This window comes from Rattus norvegicus, chromosome 10, assembly GCF_036323735.1.
Source record: "Rattus norvegicus strain BN/NHsdMcwi chromosome 10, GRCr8, whole genome shotgun sequence".
Classification (NCBI taxonomy): Eukaryota; Metazoa; Chordata; class Mammalia; order Rodentia; family Muridae; genus Rattus; species Rattus norvegicus.
Window position 1 is genome coordinate 86,674,876 of NC_086028.1, and position 21,432 is coordinate 86,696,307.

The 21,432-nt window shown below is 46.4% G+C and overlaps 1 protein-coding gene across 1 annotated transcript; it reads left to right on the plus strand.

Moving 5' to 3' along the window:
* Positions 1–14,272: 14,272 nt before the first annotated feature.
* On the plus strand, positions 14,273–16,081 carry Ramp2 (receptor activity modifying protein 2). The gene is made up of 4 exons (NM_031646.2): positions 14,273–14,436; positions 14,911–14,976; positions 15,415–15,517; positions 15,648–16,081. Exons 1-4 carry the CDS (start codon positions 14,313–14,315, stop codon positions 15,901–15,903), a joined length of 549 nt encoding a protein of 182 aa, NP_113834.1. The 5' UTR covers positions 14,273–14,312; the 3' UTR covers positions 15,904–16,081.
* Positions 16,082–21,432: the final 5,351 nt, after the last annotated feature.

A 21,432-nucleotide genomic window follows, 5' to 3' on the forward strand; every position in this document is an offset into this window, starting at 1 on the left:
GGCCCTGGTTCTTCTTGGTCACGCTGTCTGACTGTCATTCTTGTAAATCTGGCCTAGGTTCTTTTCAGAAAAACAGCCTCTATTATATGATGTCATGGTCCAGCCTGGGTCAGAGAAGGAAGGGAAAGCAGTTTGCACACATGTCTTGTTTCCAGATGAGTCCATCTGCTCCTTAAAAACAAAGAAAGAAGGAAAGAGACAACAATTTCTGTCTTCCTCTCAGAACTCAGTAAGGAGAGCTGGTGGTATAGCGCAATTGCAGTGGGTATGTTTAGTATAAAGGAGACCCTGAAACTAACCCAGTGCCCAATACTTGACTCCCACAAAAAAAAAAAAAGTAAGATTTTAATCTGGAATAAGAAGTGGGTGATAAGGGGTTGGGGATTTAGCTCAGTGGTAGAGCGCTTGCCTAGCAAGCACAAGGCCGTGGGTTCAGTCCCCAGCTCCAAAAAAAAAAAAAAAGAAAGAAAGAAAAAAAAAAGAAGTGGGTGATAAAACATATGGTTAATACACGGCCCTTAGCGTCAAGGTATCCTGGGTTCAAATCTTGGCTCTGCTAGTACCTCGACTATCTTCTCATTTCCTGATTGAGAATAAAATTCTGATGTCATTTATTTTTTAATTCTGAGACCGGGTCTCATTATATAGCCCTGGCTAGCCTAGAACTCCATATGTAGGCCATGTTGTCCTTGACCTAACATATGTAGGCCATGTTGTCCTTGACCTAACGCACAGAGCTCAGCTTACTCCTGCTTCCTGAGTGTCTGGATTGAAGGTAAGTTCCAGCATTCCCATTTTCCCATCTCCAATGTATTAAGTTTTTTGTTTTTTGGTTTTTTTTTTTTTTGGTTCTTTTTTTCGGAGCTGGGGACTGAACCCAGGGCCTTGCGCTTCCTAGGCAAGCCCTCTACCACTGAGCTAAATCCCCAACCCCTATTAAGTTTTTAAGAGCCTGTGCAGTATGTGTACATACATACACATAGGCACTTACATGTATGCACAAATAAAGTTAAAAAAATAAGAAAAAGGAATGTGTGCAAATTTGGTTTGGAATATAGCTCAATGGTGGAGCACTCATCTAGCATAAACAAGGTCCTAGATTCAAATCCAAGCGCCAATTATGCAAACCAAAATAGGGTCCGACACATAATGTAACACACCGTAAGTATTTAATGAATGGTAGCTACTATCAAATCCCCAGTGCTGGGTGAAAGCCTCCAGTAGCCTTGAAAAGTGCTAGTTTCCCAATACCTGGGACCCTCAGTGCTGCAGCCAGGACCCAGGGCCAGATGTTGGGATTGTTCCTCAGAGCTGTCCTGTGAGGCCATTCTCACATCCTAGCACCCACCCCGAGGAGCCTGGATGTTATATAGCACAGGAAGACTACACTTTCAGTGATTATTCTTTTTTTTATAAAGATTTACTTATTGATTACATATAAGTACACTGTAGCTGTCTTCAGACACCTCAGAAGAGAGCGTCAGATCTCATTAAAGATGGTTGTGAGCCACCATATGGTTGCTGGGATTTGAACTCAGGACCTCTGGAAGAGCAGTCAGTGTTCTTAACCGCTGACCCATCTCTCCAGCCCCTCGGGGATTATTCTTTTTTTTTTTTTTTTTTTTTCCGGACCTGGGGACCGAACCCAGGGCTAAATCCCCAAACCCAGGGATTATTCTTATAGTTCATTCGTTATACAATTCAGGGCATAACACATCCAAGCCCTGAGAATGTCGTGTAAGAAACTCAGTTCTTAAAACGAATTGCTCCATTTTAAACTCGCACCTCTGTTAAATTGGAGGCCTAACCCTTTGCCTTTTACCAACTTAAGAACCAGTTTTCCTCCAAGAAGCATCGTTTTCTCTGAGAAATACCTGGGTGTTACACTAGGTGTGCCAGCCTCCTGGGGTTGAGAAGGCTGGATGGAGTAATCCAGCGCCTCTATCCACCTCATCTCCCTTCTCCTAGCCAGCTGGCTCCAGGCTGGTAGCTCCTCTCCTTCCTGGCGCCACTTTCCCCCCTGAAGAAGTCTGTCTCCTCTCTGGTTTGGGAGAACCGGTCCCTCCCAGCCAGGACTTCTGGTTTCCCTTACCCTGCTTCTCCCCCCCGCCCCCCCATATTCTCTTGTTCTCTGCTTTTCATTTTGCAGTCAGCTGGGGAAGAGGCCAGCATGTGTAAACTAATGGCAGGATGCTCCAACAGGATTTCACAGTGTAGGAGGCCTCTGGTACTTTTGACTCCCTTCTGTGTCGTTCTGGCTTTGTGGGTGTGTAGGGGGGAGTTTAAAAGAGTATAAATGGCACCCCTTCAAAGAGTTGAGTCACCCCTTTCTCTGCTCCGGGCAAGATGGCCCTTGGCCTGAAACAAGAAGGGAACTCATATGGCAGTAAGTTCCCTGCTCAGAAGGAATCAATCTACACTGGGGTAAGAAATCTCCGGATAGTGTCCAGCTGGACCCAAACCAGATCCTTCTGCTTGTAAGCACTGGGACATAGGGAGTGGGGTGGGAATAAAGGGCTATGTGAGAGCCTTAAAGACAGGACTCTGATGAATAGAAAAGGAAAAAATAAAAACATGTTGCCATGGTTAAAAGGAAAGAGACATGTCTATATGCTGCATCCTGGGCGTTATTCAAGACATACTAGTAGGTAGGTTTTAAAAGAACAAAGGCACTGAATGGGCTGGCAAGATAGCTCAGCAGGTAAATGTGTCTGCTGGCTAAGTCTGACAGCCCAGTTCAATCCCTGGGCTCCATGTGGTGGAAGGAATATACTCTGACAGGTTGTCCATTAATTACCATATCTGTGCTGAAACCACACACACACACACACACACACACACACACACACACACACACAGAGTAATAAAAAAGATAAAGTAATTGAATAAAAGATATATTAAATCTAATTTATGTTGTGTTTTTATCTGAAACATATGTAAGGCTAGAGAGATGGCTTAGATGTTCAGAGCACTTGCTCTTGTAGAGGACCCAGGATCAGTTCCCAGCACCCACATGGTGGCTCATGACCATCTGTAGCTTCAGATCCAGGAGATCCAATACCCTCTGCTGACCTACACAGGCACCAAGCATGTGTGTGGAGTCATATGCAGGCAAAACACTCATACATAAAGTTATTATATTTTATTATTAATTTTTTTCGGGTAAGAACCCTACATAGTCCTGGCCATCCTGGAAATTTCTATGTAGACCAGGGTGGTCTCAAACTTACAAAGATCCACTTACCTCTGCCTCCTGAGTGCTGGGAACAAAAATATGAACTGCCATGCCTGGCCAGGAAAAAAAAAATTTTTTTTTTTTGGTTCTTTTTTTCGGAGCTGGGGACCGAACCCAGGGCCTTGCGCTTCCTAGGCAAGCGCTCTACCACTGAGCTAAATCCCCAACCCCAGGAAAATTATTATTTTTTTTTTTTTTGGTTCTTTTTTTCGGAGCTGGGGACCGAACCCAGGGCCTTGCGCTTCCTAGGTAAGCGCTCTACCACTGAGCTAAATCCCCAGCCCCGGAAAATTATTTTTTAAAAATTTAAAATGTTGAGGTTAGACAAGAGTAGGGGTATAAAGTTTCCTTATTAAATACTCTGCAATTAATATATATTTGTATATTGTTTGTAATATTTTTTTTCCTAAAGGTGGTGGTTTATGCCTGTAATCCTAGCACCTGGGAGGCTGAGCCAGGAGGATGGCCATTAGTTTGAGGTCAATTTGGTTTACACAGCAAATTCCAGCCTACTGAATTAGATTATTTTTGTGGGGGGTTTACTTTGCCCCCTTTTACTCCTCAATATCTATTGGGGGTTTCTACCCTACTTCTTCTCCATATGTTCCTGAGTAAATGACACAGAAACACTACAACTTATTAATAAGCTAGAGGCACTGTGCTGGGCAGATTTTGAGCTATTCTAATTCTTCTGTTCAAAACCACGCAAAGGCCAGTCCCTTGACAATGTGCCATCTCCCAGGCTGCCTCTGCTCCATCAGCCTGTTCTCAGGGTCCACTTTTCTTGGCCATGTGCCCCTGAGGGTCCATCTGTCTAATATTGATCTCCTCCTCCCCCTGCCTTCTCTCCTTCTCTCTCATGGTCTCTTGATACCTCTCACTTGATTCTTACTTAGCCCTGCCTTCCTGTCCTCTCTGCCCAGTTATAGGCCCCAGCCATTTATTAGCCAGTCAGGGACTAATAGGAAGCACTTTTTACAGTACATAGGTTAATACAGTGCCCCAAGATCAGGTTACGGCCCAGTTAGGGGCACAGAACTCAGCTTCTAAATATACAGCACACAAGACTAACCCCAACACCAGCCCAGCCTTGACCACAGACTGAGACCTCTCAGAAAACAGAACAAAGCCAAACAAAACAGAGTTGTGTATGTGCCTGTGATTGTTTTAATTTTTATTATATTTACTTATTTTGTGTGTGTGTGTGTGTATGTGCATGTACACAGCACATTTATGGAAGTCAGAGGACAACTCCTCAGAGTCAATTCTCTCCTTCCACCATGTAGGTAGGACCCAAGGATTGAACCCAGATCACTAGGTTTGGCAGGAAGTGCTCTTGCCTGCTGAACTGCTAAGCCATCTTTCATCACCTCCGCTACGTATATAATAGCAGAAGTGGGGGGGGGGGTTGGGGATTTAGCTCAATGGTAGAGCACTTGCCTAGCAAGCGCAAGGCCCTGGGTTCGGTCCCCAGCTCTGGGAAAAAAAAAATAGCAGAAGTAGGATTGGGAAGGGTAGTAACCCTTAGGGAGACAAAACCAGCTAGGTCCCTAGTGAAGCTTGTGCTTCTAGTGGCTGAGGGTCATGGGATTGTCTCCCATAGCTTCTTGGAAGAGGAAGTTGAGACCTAAAGTCCCCTGTCTGCCTCAGCGGACCCTCCCCTTCCCAAGAGACCCTTAGTTACCAGGATGCTCCCAAGGACACAGTGAAAACATCTGTCATTTAAATATGCTTACCCCAGGGAATGGCATGATTTAGAGGTGTGCCCTTGTTGGAATAGGTGTGTCACTGTGGGTGTGGGCTTTAACAACCTTATCCTAGGTCCCTGGAAGTCAGTCTTGTCCTAGTGGCCTTCAGATCTTCAAATGAAGATGTAGAACTCTCAACTCCTCCAGCACCATGCCTGCCTGGATGCTGCCATGCTCCCACCTTGATAAAAATGAACTGAACCTCTAAACCAGTAAGCCAGAAATGTACTTATTATATATGAGTACACTGTCGCTGTCTCAGACACCAGAAGAGGGCATCAGATCTCATTACAGATGGTTGTGAGCCACCAAGACGTGGTTTTGATTTGAACTCAGGACCTTTGGAAGAGCAGTCAGTGCGCTTAACCATTGAGCCATCTCTCCAATAAGTCAGCGTCTTAGGGTTTCTTTTTTTTTTTTTTTTTTTTCTTTTTTCTTTTTTTCGGAGCTGGGGACCGAACCCAGAGCCTTGCACTTGCTAGGCAAGCGCTCTACCACTGAGCTAAATCCCCAACCCCGCGTCTTAGGGTTTCTATTCCTGCACAAAACATCATGACCAAGATACAAGTTGTGGGGAAAAGGGTTTATTCAGCTTACACATTCACATTGCTGTTCACCACAAAGAAAATCAGGACTGGAACTGAAACAGGTCAGGAAGCAGAAGCTGATGCAGAGGCCATGGAGGGATGATACTGGCTTGCTTACTGTGGCTTGCTCAGCTTGCTTTCTTATAGAACCCAAGACTATCACCCCAGGGATGGCACCACCCATAATGGGCTGGGTCCTCCCACCTTGATCACTAGTTGAGAAAATGCCTTACAGCTGGATCTCATGGAGACATTTCCTCAAGGGAGGCTCCTTTCTTTGTGACAACTCTAGCCTGTGTCAATTGACACCCAAACCCAGGAAGTACAATTGACCCCTTGTCAACTTGACACATAAACACATCACTATTAAGCCTCAACCCTTACTTTCTTATTCATCCCCAAGATCTAAATAACTTTAAAAGTCCCACGGTCTTTACAAATTCTTACATATTATAATTTCAATCCCTCTAAAATATCCATTCTCTTTTAAAATTCAACGTCTTTTTTCAATTCAAAATATCTTAACTGTGGGCTCCACTAAAATAATTTCTTCCTTCAAGAGCGAAAAATATCAGGGCACAGTCACAATCAAAAGCAAAATCAAACTCTTAACTGTTCAGTGTCTGGGATCCACCCACGATCTTCTGGGCTCCTCCAAGGACTTGGGGTCACTTCTCCAGCTCTGCCCTTTGTAGCACACATCTTGTCTTTTAGGCTCCAGCTGCCTGTTCTCCACTGCTGCTGCTGATCTTGGCGGTCATCTCATGGTACTGGCATCTCCAAAACACTGCCGTCTTCTGCTACAACTAGGCTTCACCAATAGCCTCTCATACACTCTCTTCATGGTGCCAAGCCTTAACTCTTTTGCATGACCCCTTTAGTCCTGGGCCATCAAATGCAACTGAGGCTGCACCTCTACAAATGGCCTTCCATGACCTCCCACAATGCCTAGCCTTCATTCCTTCAAAACCAGTACCACCTGGGTGACTCTTACACACTACCAAGTCCAGCCACAGCACGAGGTACAACTTTGACACTCTCTGGAACACAACCTCTTTGTGCTCTCAGAAAACACTTCCCAGAATATTTCACCTCAGTGATGGCTAGTCTCTTCTTCTTCTTTTTTTTTTTTTTTTTTTTCCCCGGAGCTGGGGACCGAACCCAGGGCCTTGCGCTTCCTAGGCAAGCGCTCTACCACTGAGCTAAATCCCCAGCCCCACTTTTTTGATTTTTTTAAGACAAGATCCCAGTGGGTAGCCTTGGTTGGCTGAGAACTTTCTTTGTAGATCAGGTTGGCCTTGAACTCTCAAGAGATACACCTGCCTCTGCCTCTGAAATGCTGGGATTAAATGCCTGCGTCACCACACCTAACCACAGATGACTTTAATAGGATGCCCTTTGTGGTGACTCCTCAAAGAAATCAAATAAAAAAAATGTGACTACCATATAGTCCAGCTATATCACTCCTGGGAATATCCCAAAAAGATTCTGTCACATTAGCACAGTCATATTTGCACATACATGTTTATTGCTGCACTGTTCGCAATAGCCAAGAAAAGGAACCAGTTTTGGCTTTTGTCATATAAATGGATTTTTTTTAAAAAAAGAATGATGTAAGTGTTGGCAAAATGGTAAAGCCCTCGCTACACAACCCCGACTTCAATCTCCTGAACCCAAGTAAAGTTGTAAAGAGAGAACCAATTCCCCAAAACTGTCTTCTGGCTTCCACATCTGTGCTGTAATAGGAATGGGCCTATAACCCCTGCCCCAATGATTTAATAAATGAAAGAAAAGAAAATGTCATGTCATGGCCGCTCCTGAGTGACACCCTATCTCTAAAACAGCAACAAAACAAACAAGAAAATAGAAGAAAAAAAATAATAAACAAGGAAATGTGACGCAATCACAGGGGAGTTTTATTTGGCCATGAAGAAAATGAAGGAACTCGTGTCACTTCCAGGGAATTGGAGATCATCATGTAAAGCAAAATAAACCAAACTCAAAAAGACAAATTGTGGGATTGGGGATTTAGCTCAGTGGTAGAGCGCTTGCCTAGCAAGCACAAGGCCCTGGGTTCGGTCCCCAGCTCCGAAAAAAAGAAAAGAAAAGAAAAAAAAGACAAATTGCATGTTTTCTCTCATTTATAGTATCTAGATTTAAACACACAAAGAGACAGAGAGAGACAGAGACAGGGAAACAGAAACACCAAGACAGAGAGATAGAAGGAGGCAGAGAACAGAGCAGGAGGGTTATGAAATTAGAAGGGAGACTTAGTTTTCTATGGCTGTGATAAAACGCCACAGCCAAAACACGTTATAAAAAGAAGCCTTTCATTTGGCTTATAATTGCAGAGGGATGGAGTCCATGATATCACAGTGAAGGAACAGGTCACGTTCTGATTCACAACCCAGGGAGAACACACTGGGGATGGCATCTGTGGTGGTTTGAATATTCTTGGCTCATGGAAAATGGTACTACCAGGGGGTGTGGCCTGGTTGGAGGAAGTGTGTCACTGCGTAGGTGGGCTTTGAGGTCTCTGTGCTCATGCTCTGCCCAATGTGGAAGAGAGTCTCTTCCTGGCTACCTGCTGAAGAGAGTCTCCTGAAGGACTCTCAGGTTCTCCAGCACCAAGTCTGTCCACACGCTGCCATGCTTCTCACCATGATGATAATGGACTGAGCCTCTGAAACCATAAGCCAGCCCCAATTAAATGTTTTCATTTGTAAGAGTTACCTTAGGGGTTGGGGATTTGGCTCAGTGGTAGAGGGCTTGCCTAGCAAGCGCAAGGCCCTGGGTTCGGTCCCCAGCTCCGAGAAAAAAAAAAAAAAAAGAGTTACCTTAGTCATGGTGCCTCTTCACAGCCATAAACTCCTCAGACGGCATGAGTATTTTGAAATCTCAAAGCCTCCCCTGACATTCCAGTGACACACCTCCTCCAAAATGTCCACACCTCCTAATCCTTCCCAAACAGTAACACCAACTAGTGACCAAGTATGCAAACATGTGAGTCTACAGGGGCCGTTCCTGATCAGTCCACCACGGGGACTACTAGGGGGAGGAAGGGGTTAAATGAAATGGAAGAAAGAAAGGAGATTAGATAATGGAGAAAAGTTAAAAATACACATTTTCAGGGGCTGGAGAGATGGCTCAGCGGTTAAGAGCACTGACTGCTCTTCCAGAGGTCCTGAGTTCAAATCCCAGCAACCACATGGTGGCTCACAACCATCTGTAGTGGGATGTTCTCTTCTGAAGTGTCTGAAGAGAACTACAGTGTACTAACATATAAATAAAATAAATAAATTTTAAAAAAATACACATTTTCAGGGGCTGGAAAGACTACTCTTGGTTTAGAGTACTTCTTGCTCTTGCAAAGGACCTGGGTTCAGTTCCCAGTACCCACATGGTGGCTCTCAACCATCTGTACCTCCAGTTCCAAGAGCTGAGACACCCTTTTCTGCTCTCTGGGGCCCCAGGCACATACATTGTGCACCTATGTACATGTAGACAAAATGTTCCTACACATAAATCATAAAGTAAGTAAATCTACATTCTTAAGAAATACTTCTTTTTGTGTGTTTTGTTCCTTGGTCACCATTTTTTGAGAGAGGGTTTGGCTAAGTAGCTCTGCTGGTCAGGGACATGTAGATCAGGCTAGCCTTGAACATACATCCATCTTCCTTCCTCTGCCTTCTGAGTAAAAAAATGACTGGCATGCACTATTGACATTTTGTCTAGGTTCTGCCCCAGTTCCTGGCAACTACCAGGTATGCCTGACTCACTGTAAAAAGGACTGCTTGCCCTCTCCTCATTCACTTGCTCTCTTCTCTTGCCCCTTTCTCCCTTCCCCCTCTCCCCATCTCCTCTCTCTCTCTCTCTCTCTCTCTCTCTCTCTCTCTCTCTCTCTCTACCTTTCTCTAGCTCTACCCTCTCAACTCCTCTCCCCATGCCCTAAATAAACTCTATTCTATACTATACCATCATCTCGTGTGGCTGGTCCCTCATGGGGAAGGGGTGCTTCAGCATGGGCCAGCAGAAGCACCCGCTTTCCTCCACACCACATGACGCTTCCACCAAATGTATCCCTGACTTTCTCTCTCCCTCTCTCTTTCTCTCCCTCTCTCTCTGTTATAAAACACAGCATGCACCACCATGCCCAGCCTATAAAGTCATGTTTTTCTTTATTTAAGAATCTAAAAGCTGAGTGGTGGTCACCCGCACTCTTTATCCTAGCGCTTGGGAGGCAGAGGCAGGTGGATCCCTTTGAGTTCCAGGACAGCCAGGGATACACAGTGAAACCCTGTCTTTGAAACAAAGCCAAAAAGATGCACAAGCAACCAACGAACCAACCAAACAAACAAACAAAAAGGATGTGGATCTAGGTTGAATTGGAGACAGCTCAGCAGTTAAGAACACTTAACTGCCGTTGCCTGGTGTCTTTAATCCCTGCAGAGGTAGGTGGATCTCTCGGTTCAAGGCCAGCCTGGTCCACAGAGTGAATTCCAAGGCAGTCAGAGCTATACAGGGAGAGCCTGTTTCTGCCCCTGCCCCCCCCCAAAAAAATTAAAAAAATAAAATTTAGATTTAACTCTGTGTATAGGTGTTTGACATGCAAAGAATAGGATAGGGGAACTAAATGAAAAGGTGGTGGGGGACAGTGTGAGCAAAAATAAATAAGGTATGACAGCATTTATTTATTTTAAAGTTATTTACTTATTTTATGTATGAGTTCACCGTCACTGTCCTCAGACACACCAGAAGAGGGCATCAGACCCCATTACAAATGGTTGTGAGCCACCATGTAGTTGCTGGGAATTGAACTCAGGTCCTCTGGAAGAGCAGTCAGTGCTCTTAACCACTGAGCCATCTCTCCAGACCCAGGACAATATTTATAAAGTCCACTATTTTTTATGCTAACTTAAGTCTTTAATTTAAAAAAAAAAAAAAAAAAGACAGTGAATCGCTGGCTGTGGTGGTGCACTCCTTTGATCCCAGCTCTCGGGAGGCAAAGGTAGTCAGATCTTTGTGAGTTCAAGGCCAGCCTGGTCTACATAGGGAGATTCAGGACTGTGTAGACAGACCCTGTCTCAGAAATAAACCCATCTCTCTTGCTCCCCCTTGCTGCTCTCTCTTGCCCCTTTGTCCCTTCTCTCCCCATTCCCCTCCCCGTGCTCATGGCTGGCCTCTACTCTTCCCCCCCCCCTAACCTACTACCCTCTTAACTCCCCTCCCCATGGCCTGAATAAACTCTATTCTATACTATATGTCGTGTGGCTGGTCCCTCAGGGGGAAGGGATGTCTCAGCATGGGCCTGCTGAAGCACCTCCTCTCCTCAGAGCTCCATACAACATACCTCCCCTCTCTTTTAAAAAACAAACAAACAAACAAACAAACAAAAAAGTGAACTGTGGAGATATCTTAATCCCAATGCAGATTTAACTCCAAGTCCCAGTGACCTTTAATACCAAGCTACCTATATTTTGACTCCTTTAGCTCTAAGATCATTTTACTAATGAAGGTGCTGAGCTCTAGTGATAGGAAAATATGTTGTTGTAAAAATATAAAAATAAATGAGTATAGTTGTCTTTTACCCCGCTAGGTCCGCACCGCGGTGCCCCAAGATATCTGCTAGATATCTTGGCGGAAACACATCCCCACTCCTTGGTGGCCCAGTGTCTCTTGCCGCCGCGCACTTTTCTATACTCACATAAAAGAACACACAACACAATAATCTTTGACCCAATTGGTAAGATGTAATTGCCCACTTAAACATACAAAGCCCGGTACCATCCATCCATTAGGAACATTGATAACAACCTGTAAATACACAGAGCAGAATCTTAACATCAACTGCCATGGCTTCTCCTCTCTCTCACTCTGTCTCTCTCTGTCTCTCTCTGTCTCTCTCTGTCTCTCTCTCTCCTTTCTCTCCCCCTCTGTCCTAGTCTCCTCCTCTTCCTTCAAACTTCTCTCCCACCCATCCTTCCTTCTCCAATGACAGGCCTCCTTCTATCCTGTACCTGCCCCTCACCTGTACTTTACAAATTCAATGGGGAGGTGGTTCTGGTGAAGTCACCTGAGTTCTGAGTACAAGACTAGGCAGCTGTCCTTGGGGCAGTGGAATTAGCATCAAAATACAGATAACTTCAGGGCAAACCACAACACTAATGAAGGTGCTGACTCCACAGAGAATCAGAGGCTGGACCTGGTCAGTGTCCTCCTCCGTGTTCGTTGTTTTATCTACTACCCAAGCTACTCCATTTAAGATCACATTTGCTTTTGTCCCCTTTAACTTTGGCCCTGACTGCAGCCCCAGCACACAGTGGGCTCTGGTGCTTCTGGTCCCTCGGAGTGGAAATGTCTTCTGTTTCCTTTCCGCTTCTCCTGACTCACCTCTCAACCTTTCTTCCTAGCTTCCTTCCTCTCAATCTCATGACCTGGACACCTCCTCCTTGGCCAAATGTCCTTCTCGACAAGGGCAGTGCTGGGCTGGGAAGGAGCTCAGTGGATAGAGGGCTTGCCTGGCACGCTTAAGGCCCTGCGTTTTATCCTCGGCATAACATCAACTGGGTGTGGCTGTGAACTCTTGTGATCCCAATACTCAAAAAGTGGAGCGGGTAGATCACAAATTCAAGGTCTTCCCTGGCTATGTTGAGGCAAACTGGAGCTTCGTGAGATACTGATCCAGAAGGAAGGAAGAAGGAAGGGAGGGAGGAGACAGAAGGAAGGAAGGGAGGAGAAAGTAAGGAGAGAGGAAGGAAGGAAGGCAGGCAAGCAGCTAGGGAGATCACTTAGTGGTTAAGAGCATTTTTCTGCTCCTGCACAGGAAGACGTTCAGTTCCCAGCACTCATGTGGTTCCCACTCCTTTGTAACTTCAGCTCCAGAGGACCCCCACCCCCCAATACTCTACTCTGGCTTCTTCAGGCACCTGCACACATGTACATACATACATGTGCCCCCCCCAACACACACATATGTACATTGAAAAGCATTTAAGATCTAAAGAAGGAAAGGGTGATTCTTTGAAGAATGGGAGATATAAAGTTTGGTCCCCAGTTTGAAGCGTCTCGGAGGCTACTTGGCTCTCTGCACCTTTGAAGGAACGACCCTTACCAACAGAACTCTGAGGCGTTCAAAGGGCCACCACCACCCCTTATGCTGCCTATAATTAATTAATTCCAGCTGCCTGTCGCCATGATGCAGCTGAGGTCCTGAGATGCTTTTTCTTTTTCTTCTTCTTTTTTTTTTTAAGAGACCATAAAAGATAACTTTGGTGGACTGAGATCAGTAAACTGGGACAACAGCAACAGCTGAGTTCAAGGGTCAATGTCTGGGAGTAATTGGGAAAGTTTTGTGCTGACAGCTGTATGATTGGAATTAAAAAGTGCGATCAAACAAGCCCCTGGGCTAATTCAGGCTAATGGATAGCTGGCCCAATATACAGCAACAGCTGAGTTGTGATAGCTGGCAGGATCCCTGGGGGCCCAGACTGAGCCTCAGGGCTTCCCAGTAAAATTCGACCTTAGCCAAGTTACTCAGGAAAGGGAAAAAAAGAAAACCGGCTTCTGTGGAGTGAGTACAGTCTCTTTCTACAAAGGAGGAGATTCCTCCAGAGCAGAAGGAGAGCAAGGTCTTAATGGTGCATGAGAAACCGATGGCAACTGTAGCGTCCAAGGCCGGGGAGTGGGAAAATAGATTTAGGAACAGAACTTTTCAGTTCGAGTCCTGGGGTCTCTCCTTAATCTTTAGCTGCCTCCTCCTCTATAAAACTGGTGGTGGTAAAAATATGCTTGCCTTGGGGCTGGGTTCCAGCAGCAGCAGCAGCAGCAGCAGCAGCAGCAGCAGCAGCAGCAGCAGCAGCAGCAGCAGCAGCAGCTCACCTCAAACACTAAGTGGCACATTGAAAGTTCTAGTATCAGGGGTTGGGGATTTAGTTCAGTGGTAGAGCGCTTGCCTAGCTAGCGCAAAGCCCTGGGTTCGGTCCCCAGCTCCGAAAAGGAGAAAAAAAGAAAAAAAAAAGTTCTAGTGTCTCCCTTAGTTCTAACAACCTGGGTGGCCATTTTCCTGGAAATGTAGTCATCTTTCTTTTTGCACTCCAATATCAGGTTTGTGGGTGAAGGACCCAGAATTTACATTGAAGGAGGGTTATTTAGATATTACTACCTCCCTACCCTGCTTCCCTGACCGTCTTCTCCCTTTCTCAGTAGGGCCAGGCCCCTCTACTATCCGGATTTTGGCAGACATCAGTGGGTGTTCCCTGGGAAAAGAAAGTGGTGCGGGCGCAGCTCTTGCCGCCACTTCCCACCCAAACCCCTGCCTCAGATACCAAGGCATCGGAGGCCCTTGGAGCTCCCAACCGCCTCCTTCTTCCCCAGGTCTGGGACAGCAGCGGGTCCCCACCCCTCCGGTGCGAGAAGGAGGAAGCGACTGGAATCCCTCGGCTGATGCTGGCAGACTTGAGCTAGTCCGGGATGGGAAGTGGATCCCGGTTCATGGGGTACAGGGGGAGCTGTCCAGCCCCGCGGTCCGAGCTGGAAGCGAGAGTGGGCCAAGGCAATCCAGGCCGAGTGAATTACGGGTGCGGCAGTGACTCCCTCTGCAGCCCGCCCCCCACGTGGCCGCCGCCGTGCCAGCCCCTCCGAGGAAGCGGCGCGGCTTCCTGCGGCTGGGGCCCGGGATATAGGCGCCCCCGCCCGGGCCAGCTCAGCTCCGCCGCCCCTCCTCGCCATCTCGCCCAAGGCGTGATGGCTCCGCTCCGGGTAGAGCGCGCCCCGGGTGGATCACAGCTCGCTGTGACCAGCGCCCAGCGGCCCGCAGCGCTCCGCCTCCCTCCGCTGTTACTGCTGCTGTTGCTGCTGCTGCTGGGCGGTGAGCACAGCGTTGGGGCCCGGGTGGGAGATGAGGGAGGTCCGGGAGGGGAAGGGGCCTGGGCCATCGAGGCCAGCACGGGACCACCCTGCGAGTGCCAACCGACGTGAGGAGCAGCTCTGACCTGCACATGGGTCCTGAACACATCTCTGGTTTGGCGCAGGCCAGCTACTTAGGCTGCTTCGTACTTAAGAAAAGCTGGGGTGCCTGCTCGGACCCCGCAGAGAAGTCTTAGGAGGTTCAGGACTGACAAAGAGGGAGAGGGCTTTGGACTCGGGAGTGATTGGGACGCATCTGGTACCAGCCGTTCCCTTCCCTCAATAGGACAATCCCATGGGGGAGGAGGGGAGATTATTCTTTTTGTTCCAAAGCAGTGCTGACTTCCCAGGGCCTTGCTCGCTACCCATAAACAGGTACTACTGTTCAGACCTCTCCCCATATCACCCCACCCTTCTGGTTCATTTCTTTATACAGCTGTCTCAACCTCTCCGGAGTCCCTGAATCAATCTCATCCTACTGAGGACAGCCTTCTGTCAAAAGGTGAGTGCCTAAGTCTGAGGGAGAATGACCTAGTGGGAAGGATAAGCCCAGCACGGGGGAGGAGTCCTTTCACAAGACAATCCTAGAACCAACTGATGCCCGCTAACCTCTCTGGTGTCTCTTGGGGTTCCTATGGTCTTCCTCCCTATCATCCCACAAAGCCACAGTCCAGTGCCTTGGCCCAGTTGGCTAGGTAGAGCAAGACTAGGTCTATGTGAATATCTTGCGGGGCTAGACAATATAATTGCCATTGCAGGATTCCCGAGCCACAGAGTTCGGGGAGAGAATGCTCCTCTCGGCCACAAGTGTCCTGCTAGGGAGATTTTCAGAGGGATTCCCTTCTCTAAAGGCAGAAGACTGTACTCTGGAAATACCTGGATCAGAAGGCTCGGAGGGAGGGCCAGGGGTGTGGTCATTGGGAAGCCTCTGTCCCCACAGGGAAGATGGAGGACTACGAAACAAATGTCCTACCTTGCTGGTATTATTACAAGACTTCCATGGACTCTGTCAAGGACTGGTGCAACTGGACTTTGATTAGCAGGTAGGGGCAGTGTTGAAGGAGGATGGCTCAGGCCAGGAGTTGGATCTGACCTTTGTGGGTGGGGGGTGGGGGGTCATCCTTCTCCCTGGACCCAATCCTTCCCTCACTCGAATCCCCTACTGCTCTCCAGGTATTACAGCAACCTGCGGTATTGCTTGGAGTACGAGGCAGACAAGTTTGGCCTGGGCTTCCCAAATCCCTTGGCAGAAAGTATCATCCTTGAGGCTCACCTGATACACTTTGCCAACTGCTCCTTGGTGCAGCCTACCTTCTCCGATCCCCCAGAGGATGTGCTTCTGGCCATGATCATAGCCCCCATCTGCCTCATCCCTTTCCTCGTTACGCTTGTGGTGTGGAGGAGTAAAGACGGCGATGCGCAGGCGTAGGCTCCGCCTCTCAGCAGCCATCTTTTCCCTGTACCCTGCTGGAACCAGGATCTCTCCTCCCCTCCCTACCCACTTACTCCCATCCTTCCCACAGACCTTCGGATTGGTGGAAATGGAAGAAAGGGGAACTGATAGCACAATGTCCGTCGTCTTTAAAATAAAATATGTTTTTGTACAATCGTCCCTTCCTAGTGGGGTCTGTGTAGATGATAGTCCTACGGGGCATCATTACTGGGCAACGGAGCTTGAAGACGACCCTGCTGTTCAGTTCATTTCACCTGCCCTCCGCTTCCACATGAAGGCCATGTTCCTATACTCTTTCCTCCCAGGGAGAGGCCTTTCCTGCAGCTATCCAAACCCAGCTCCAGGAAATGAGCAGGAAGAGACTCCCTTCCGGTCTGGACAACAGCTGGGGGCCTGTGGTTGGGAAGGTGTGGGAGGAGGGGCAAGAAACCTCTACAATAACCCCTGCAAGGAAAAAAGGCTACCCAGGAGCCCAGCTTTGCCTTCTTCGCCTCAGTTTACTCTACAGCCAGAAAGAAGAAATATGATTACCAATAGGAATTTGTCCATCAGCGTCTCAGGCTTGAGGCCCAAGGCAACGGGGGCTTCCTTTACCGGATTCTACTGTTCCCCTTTATGTTCCTGGCCTTCATCCCACATTGTCTAAGAGATCCATCATGGCCACACACTGCCCCCTGGTGTCCACTAAAACCAACAACCAGACAATGTATAAAACCTGGAACAGGTTCCAGGCTGAGAAACACTGGACCCTGGGGTTCAGAAACGTTATTTCCATTACAACCTAGTTGTTAGCCAGGCTCTTCTATTAGCTTTTTTGAGAAATATGGCTATGATATTCTATTAACATATCTGCTTCTCTGCAACTCACCATTTCCGTGTATGAACTGTTTCCCGGGCAGGGAAGATTAGTTCTCCTCACCGGGAAACTCTCATGTCCAATACTTCTGGGCTACACTTGTCGGGTCCTCCCACACACAGGCAAAGCAACTTTGCTTTATGTGAAAACACCTGATTACCTTTTGCAGCCCTCTTTTTTTTTTCCGGAGCTGGGGACCGAACCCAGGGCCTTGTGCTTGCTAGGCAAGCGCTCTACCACTGAGCTAAATCCCCAATCCCTTTTGCAGCCCTCTTAACCTCTTCAGAGGCTTCTGTTCTCCCTGCTGAAATATCTGCTTGCCAAATATGTGCATGTCTCTTCCCTGGCACATGCTTATCTGTTTTGTAGATAGATGTCTGCATTTCTTGGAACCTTCCTATGTGTTGTCAAAGATATACTCCTCTCAGGCCATATCTGTCACCAAAGGGATTTCGTTTTGTTTTTTGCAGACAAGGTTTCTCTGTGTAGCCCTGGCTATCCCGAAACCCAGAGATCTTCCTGTGTCTGCCTCCCAAGGGCTGGGATTAAATGCATATGCCATTACAGTTTTTTGGGTTTTTTTTTTTTTTTTTTTTTTTGGAGCTGGGGGCCGAACCCAGGGCCTTGCGCTTGCTAGGCAAGTGCTCTACCGCTGAGCTAAATCCCCAACCCCGCATATGCCATCACGAACCAGTAACCTAAGGACAGTTTCTCTGTGTAGCCCTGGCTGTCCCAGAATTCACTCTGTAGACCAGGCTGGCCTCAAACTCAGAGATCCACCTGTGTCTGCCTCCCAAATGCTGGGATTACAAGTGAGCGCAACCACTGCCCAGCAACCTTAGCATATTTTAACATTTCAGCTAAGATAGATATCTGCTCTATTTCCAGGAATGCATGTGTGTCTTTATTTGTTTTACTAATATGTAGCAGGGACCTGCTGGTATAAAATACTGTGTATAGGATAGTGTTGGAAAAGAGCAATTCTGGTTTCTACCCTCAATGACTTTCATCCCCTGAGAAACTTGACATGTGCGAATAAATCTAAAAAAAAAAAAAAAATAGAACAGACAATGGCAGTTATACAAGGGAGAAAGCCCAAATTAATATTCAAGAGGAGGGAGGAAGGGAATCATGTCCGGCCGAGATGATCACAGGAGTGTGCTATTAGCCTTTCTGTAGCTTGTGATAAAATGAGGAGTAGTCAAAAGCAACTTAAGTCAGCAAAATTTTATTTTTTGCTTAATGTTCCAGAGCACCACTATTGAGTTTCGTTGTTTCTAGGGTCATGGTAGGGTAAGAACATCATGGCAGGGAACATGTGGCCAAACAGAAGCCTCATGGCAACTGAGGAGCACAATCTAGCAGAGACCAAGGGGAAGGTATTGCTTTCCAGGGCATGTCCCTGGTGACCTATTGCTTCCCACCAGTCTCTCACTTCTAATAGTCCACTCAACTATGAATTTGTTATGAATTACCTGTCGATAAAGTTAGATTCCTTGGGAGCTGAGCACCCAAACCATAGCAAACACAGGTAGAGCCCAAGCCTTCAACACATAAACCTTCAGAAGAAACATTGCACATCCAAACCATAGCATGTAACAGGAGAGGATGACTGCAGAGTTGGCGCACGGCAAGGCCTTAGTACTCCCCTAGAGCAGACACTGTGAGTGAGCGTGAATTAGGAAGTCATTGCAAGACTCCAGGAGTAAAGACTGGTTTTGTGGCTCACATCTTTGACCCTAACACTTGGGGCAGAGGTAAGTCGATCTCTGAGTTTGAGGCAGCCCTGATCTATGTAGCAAGTTCCCGACCAGCCAGGCTTACATACTGAGATCCTGTCCCAATAAACAACAATGACAAAGGAATCCAGGAGTGAGAAGATCAAGATTTAGCCAAACTGATGAGTGAAGAGGTAAAACTAATTATAAGCAAGAATTATGATTAAAATCAATGAAGAGAATCTATAGGATCATCCATCATGAGGGGGTAAAGGAGAGGTGTTAGAGATAAGTCAGACTTTGACCTTCAGAGCTGACCTAAGGGGAAAATATGTGGCGGGGGGGGGGGGGAGTAAAAAGATATCTCAGAGGTTAAGATTGATCACTGCTCTTGCGAAGAACCAAAGTTCTATTCCAAGCATCCATGTCAGGCAAACTCACAATCACCTGTAATAACAGATCCAGGGGTCTTCTTCTTGTCTCCATGGGCACTCGCATAAATGCATATATGCACGTAAATAAAAAGAAACGAATGCCTTCTTTAAAAAAGAAAGATGATGGGGTTGGGGATTTAGCTCAGTGGTAGAGCGCTTGCCTAGCAAGCGCAAGGCCCTTGGTTCGGTCCCCAGCTCCGAAAAAAAGAAAAGGAAAAAAAAAAAAAAAACAAAAAGAAAGATGATACCAGGTGCAGTAGTGGACACCTCTAATCTCTGCAATCAAGAGGTGGAGGCAGGAGGAGCAGAAGTTTAACACCATCATTTCTTGCTACATAGAGAATTCCAGAAGAGTTTGGGATACATGAGACCCTGTCTGGAATTTAAAAAGGAAGAAAGAAGAAGAAAAGAAACAAAGAAGAAAAGAAACAAAGAAGAAAAGAAACAAAGTGATGGGGCTGGAGAGATGGCTCAGCGTTAAGAGCACCCGACTGCTCTTCCAGAGGTCCTGAGTTCAATTCCCAGCAACCACATGGTGGCTCACAACCATCTGTAAAAGAGATCTGATGCCCTCTTCTGGTGTATCTGAAGACAGCTACAGTGTACTTATATATAATAAATGAATAAATCTTAAAAAAAAAAGAAAGAAAGAAACAAAGTGATGTATAACATGAGGTTACAATGAGACAAGTCATTATGCCCCACAGAGAATCAAAAAGGGGATGGGGGAAGAAAAAGCAGGCGAATGTAGAAATATTATTTGGGGATTATTTCTGCCCTGAACTACACTATGAACCCATAGAATGTATAAGAGTTTTTAAAATGTATTGAAAAGAAGATAGTTGAGGTTTGACTTTAGGTAAATACTCACCTTTGAAGAATGTGAGAGAGCCAGGCAGTGGTGGCTCTCACCCCTTTAAACACCAGCACTCAGGAAGTGGAGGCAAGCAGATCTTGGAGTTCACTGCTAACCTGGTCTACAGAGGGAGTTCCGGGATAGCCAGGGTTACACAGAGAAACCCTGTCTTGAAAAGCAAAACAAAGCAAAAACATAAGAATGAGAGAAAACTAGGTGTGGTGGAACACACTTATAAACCCATCACTGGGAAAATTGAGACAGAAGAATAAGAATTCAAGGCCAGTCTGGTCACCCAATAGGACCTCATGTTTTTTTCTTTGTTTGTGGTTTTTTTGTTTTTTTGTTTTTTTTTTTTTTTTAAGACCACAGACACGTCACACATATATAATCTCAGTTCTCAGAAGGTTGAGACAGTAGAATTAAAGGTTGAGCCCTGGGATTAAAAGCATGCTCAACTAACATTGCTTTTAAATAGGAATAAACTGAGCTACAAAGAAAGGGAGAGAGGCATGAAGACAGTGATGTCCTGAAGAAAATGGAAATAGAGGCATAAGTGATGGCAATGTGTTACAAAGTCTTTTTCTTTTCTTTTTTTCGGAGCTGGGGACCGAACCCAGGGCTTTGCTAGGCAAGCGCTCTACTACTGAGCTAAATCCCCAACCCCGTTACAAAGTCTTATAAAGGAAGAATGACGCTTCTGAGTCCAAAGAAAAGGGAAGGATAATGGGAAGGAACTTTGCAGCTATGAATTAAACATCCTGACAGAGAGATTAAGGGAGTCTCATAATCATTCTGCAGGGAGCAGAAAGATAGACACAGACAGACTATCTTGAATGAGGATAACAGGGAACCAATGAAAACAGCCCAGTTTTCCCTTACTCTTTAAAGGTGAGCATTTCCTAGCAGCACAAGGTCAGCCTTCTTTTCAATACACCTTTTGTTTAGCGCTCTCATCCCTCAAATGGGTTCATATTGCAGGTCATGTCAGAAGACTCCCAAACTTGTATTTCTAGATCCAACAACGCTCCCCTGAGAGTCCAGTAGTGAGATTAGTCAGCGAGTCTGGGTCTCAGTAAACATGTGCTGGTCTTCAGCAATTTTCCATAGCTCAGCAGTGGAAGTACTCAGGAGAATGGAAACAGTAGTTCTGGTTTGCGAACTGACCGGTAGTTTAGGCAGGCAAAGAGACAGACAAAGGCTGGGTATGAGTCAGATGAAGCCAAAGGGATTCCAAATCTGGGGTCTAGAAAGGTGAGGTTGTGGGAGAGGTTAAGAACTAAATGTTAGTTTTGATTCTTTGGGAAAAAAACCCAAAAGTTTTGATCCTTTGAAAATCACGTATAGTGATGCAAACCACACAATAGGCTCCTGTGGTTCTACAGGAGTGAGGCCAATCTGGGTGGGAATGCAGGAGATTTCGGAATCGTGAGTTTAAACTGATAATTGACAGGAAGGTAAAGAAGCCTCCAGATGTGGATTCTACTTGCATTCGGCTGATCTCGCAGTTTGCATTAGTCACTATTTTTTCCTTTGTTTAACCAAAAGACCCCAGAGCTCTTTCTGCGTTTCATGGTGAAGTTTTTCTTTAGACAGCAGCAGATTGACTAGTGACAAGGACCACTCTCATCCTGCTGTGCT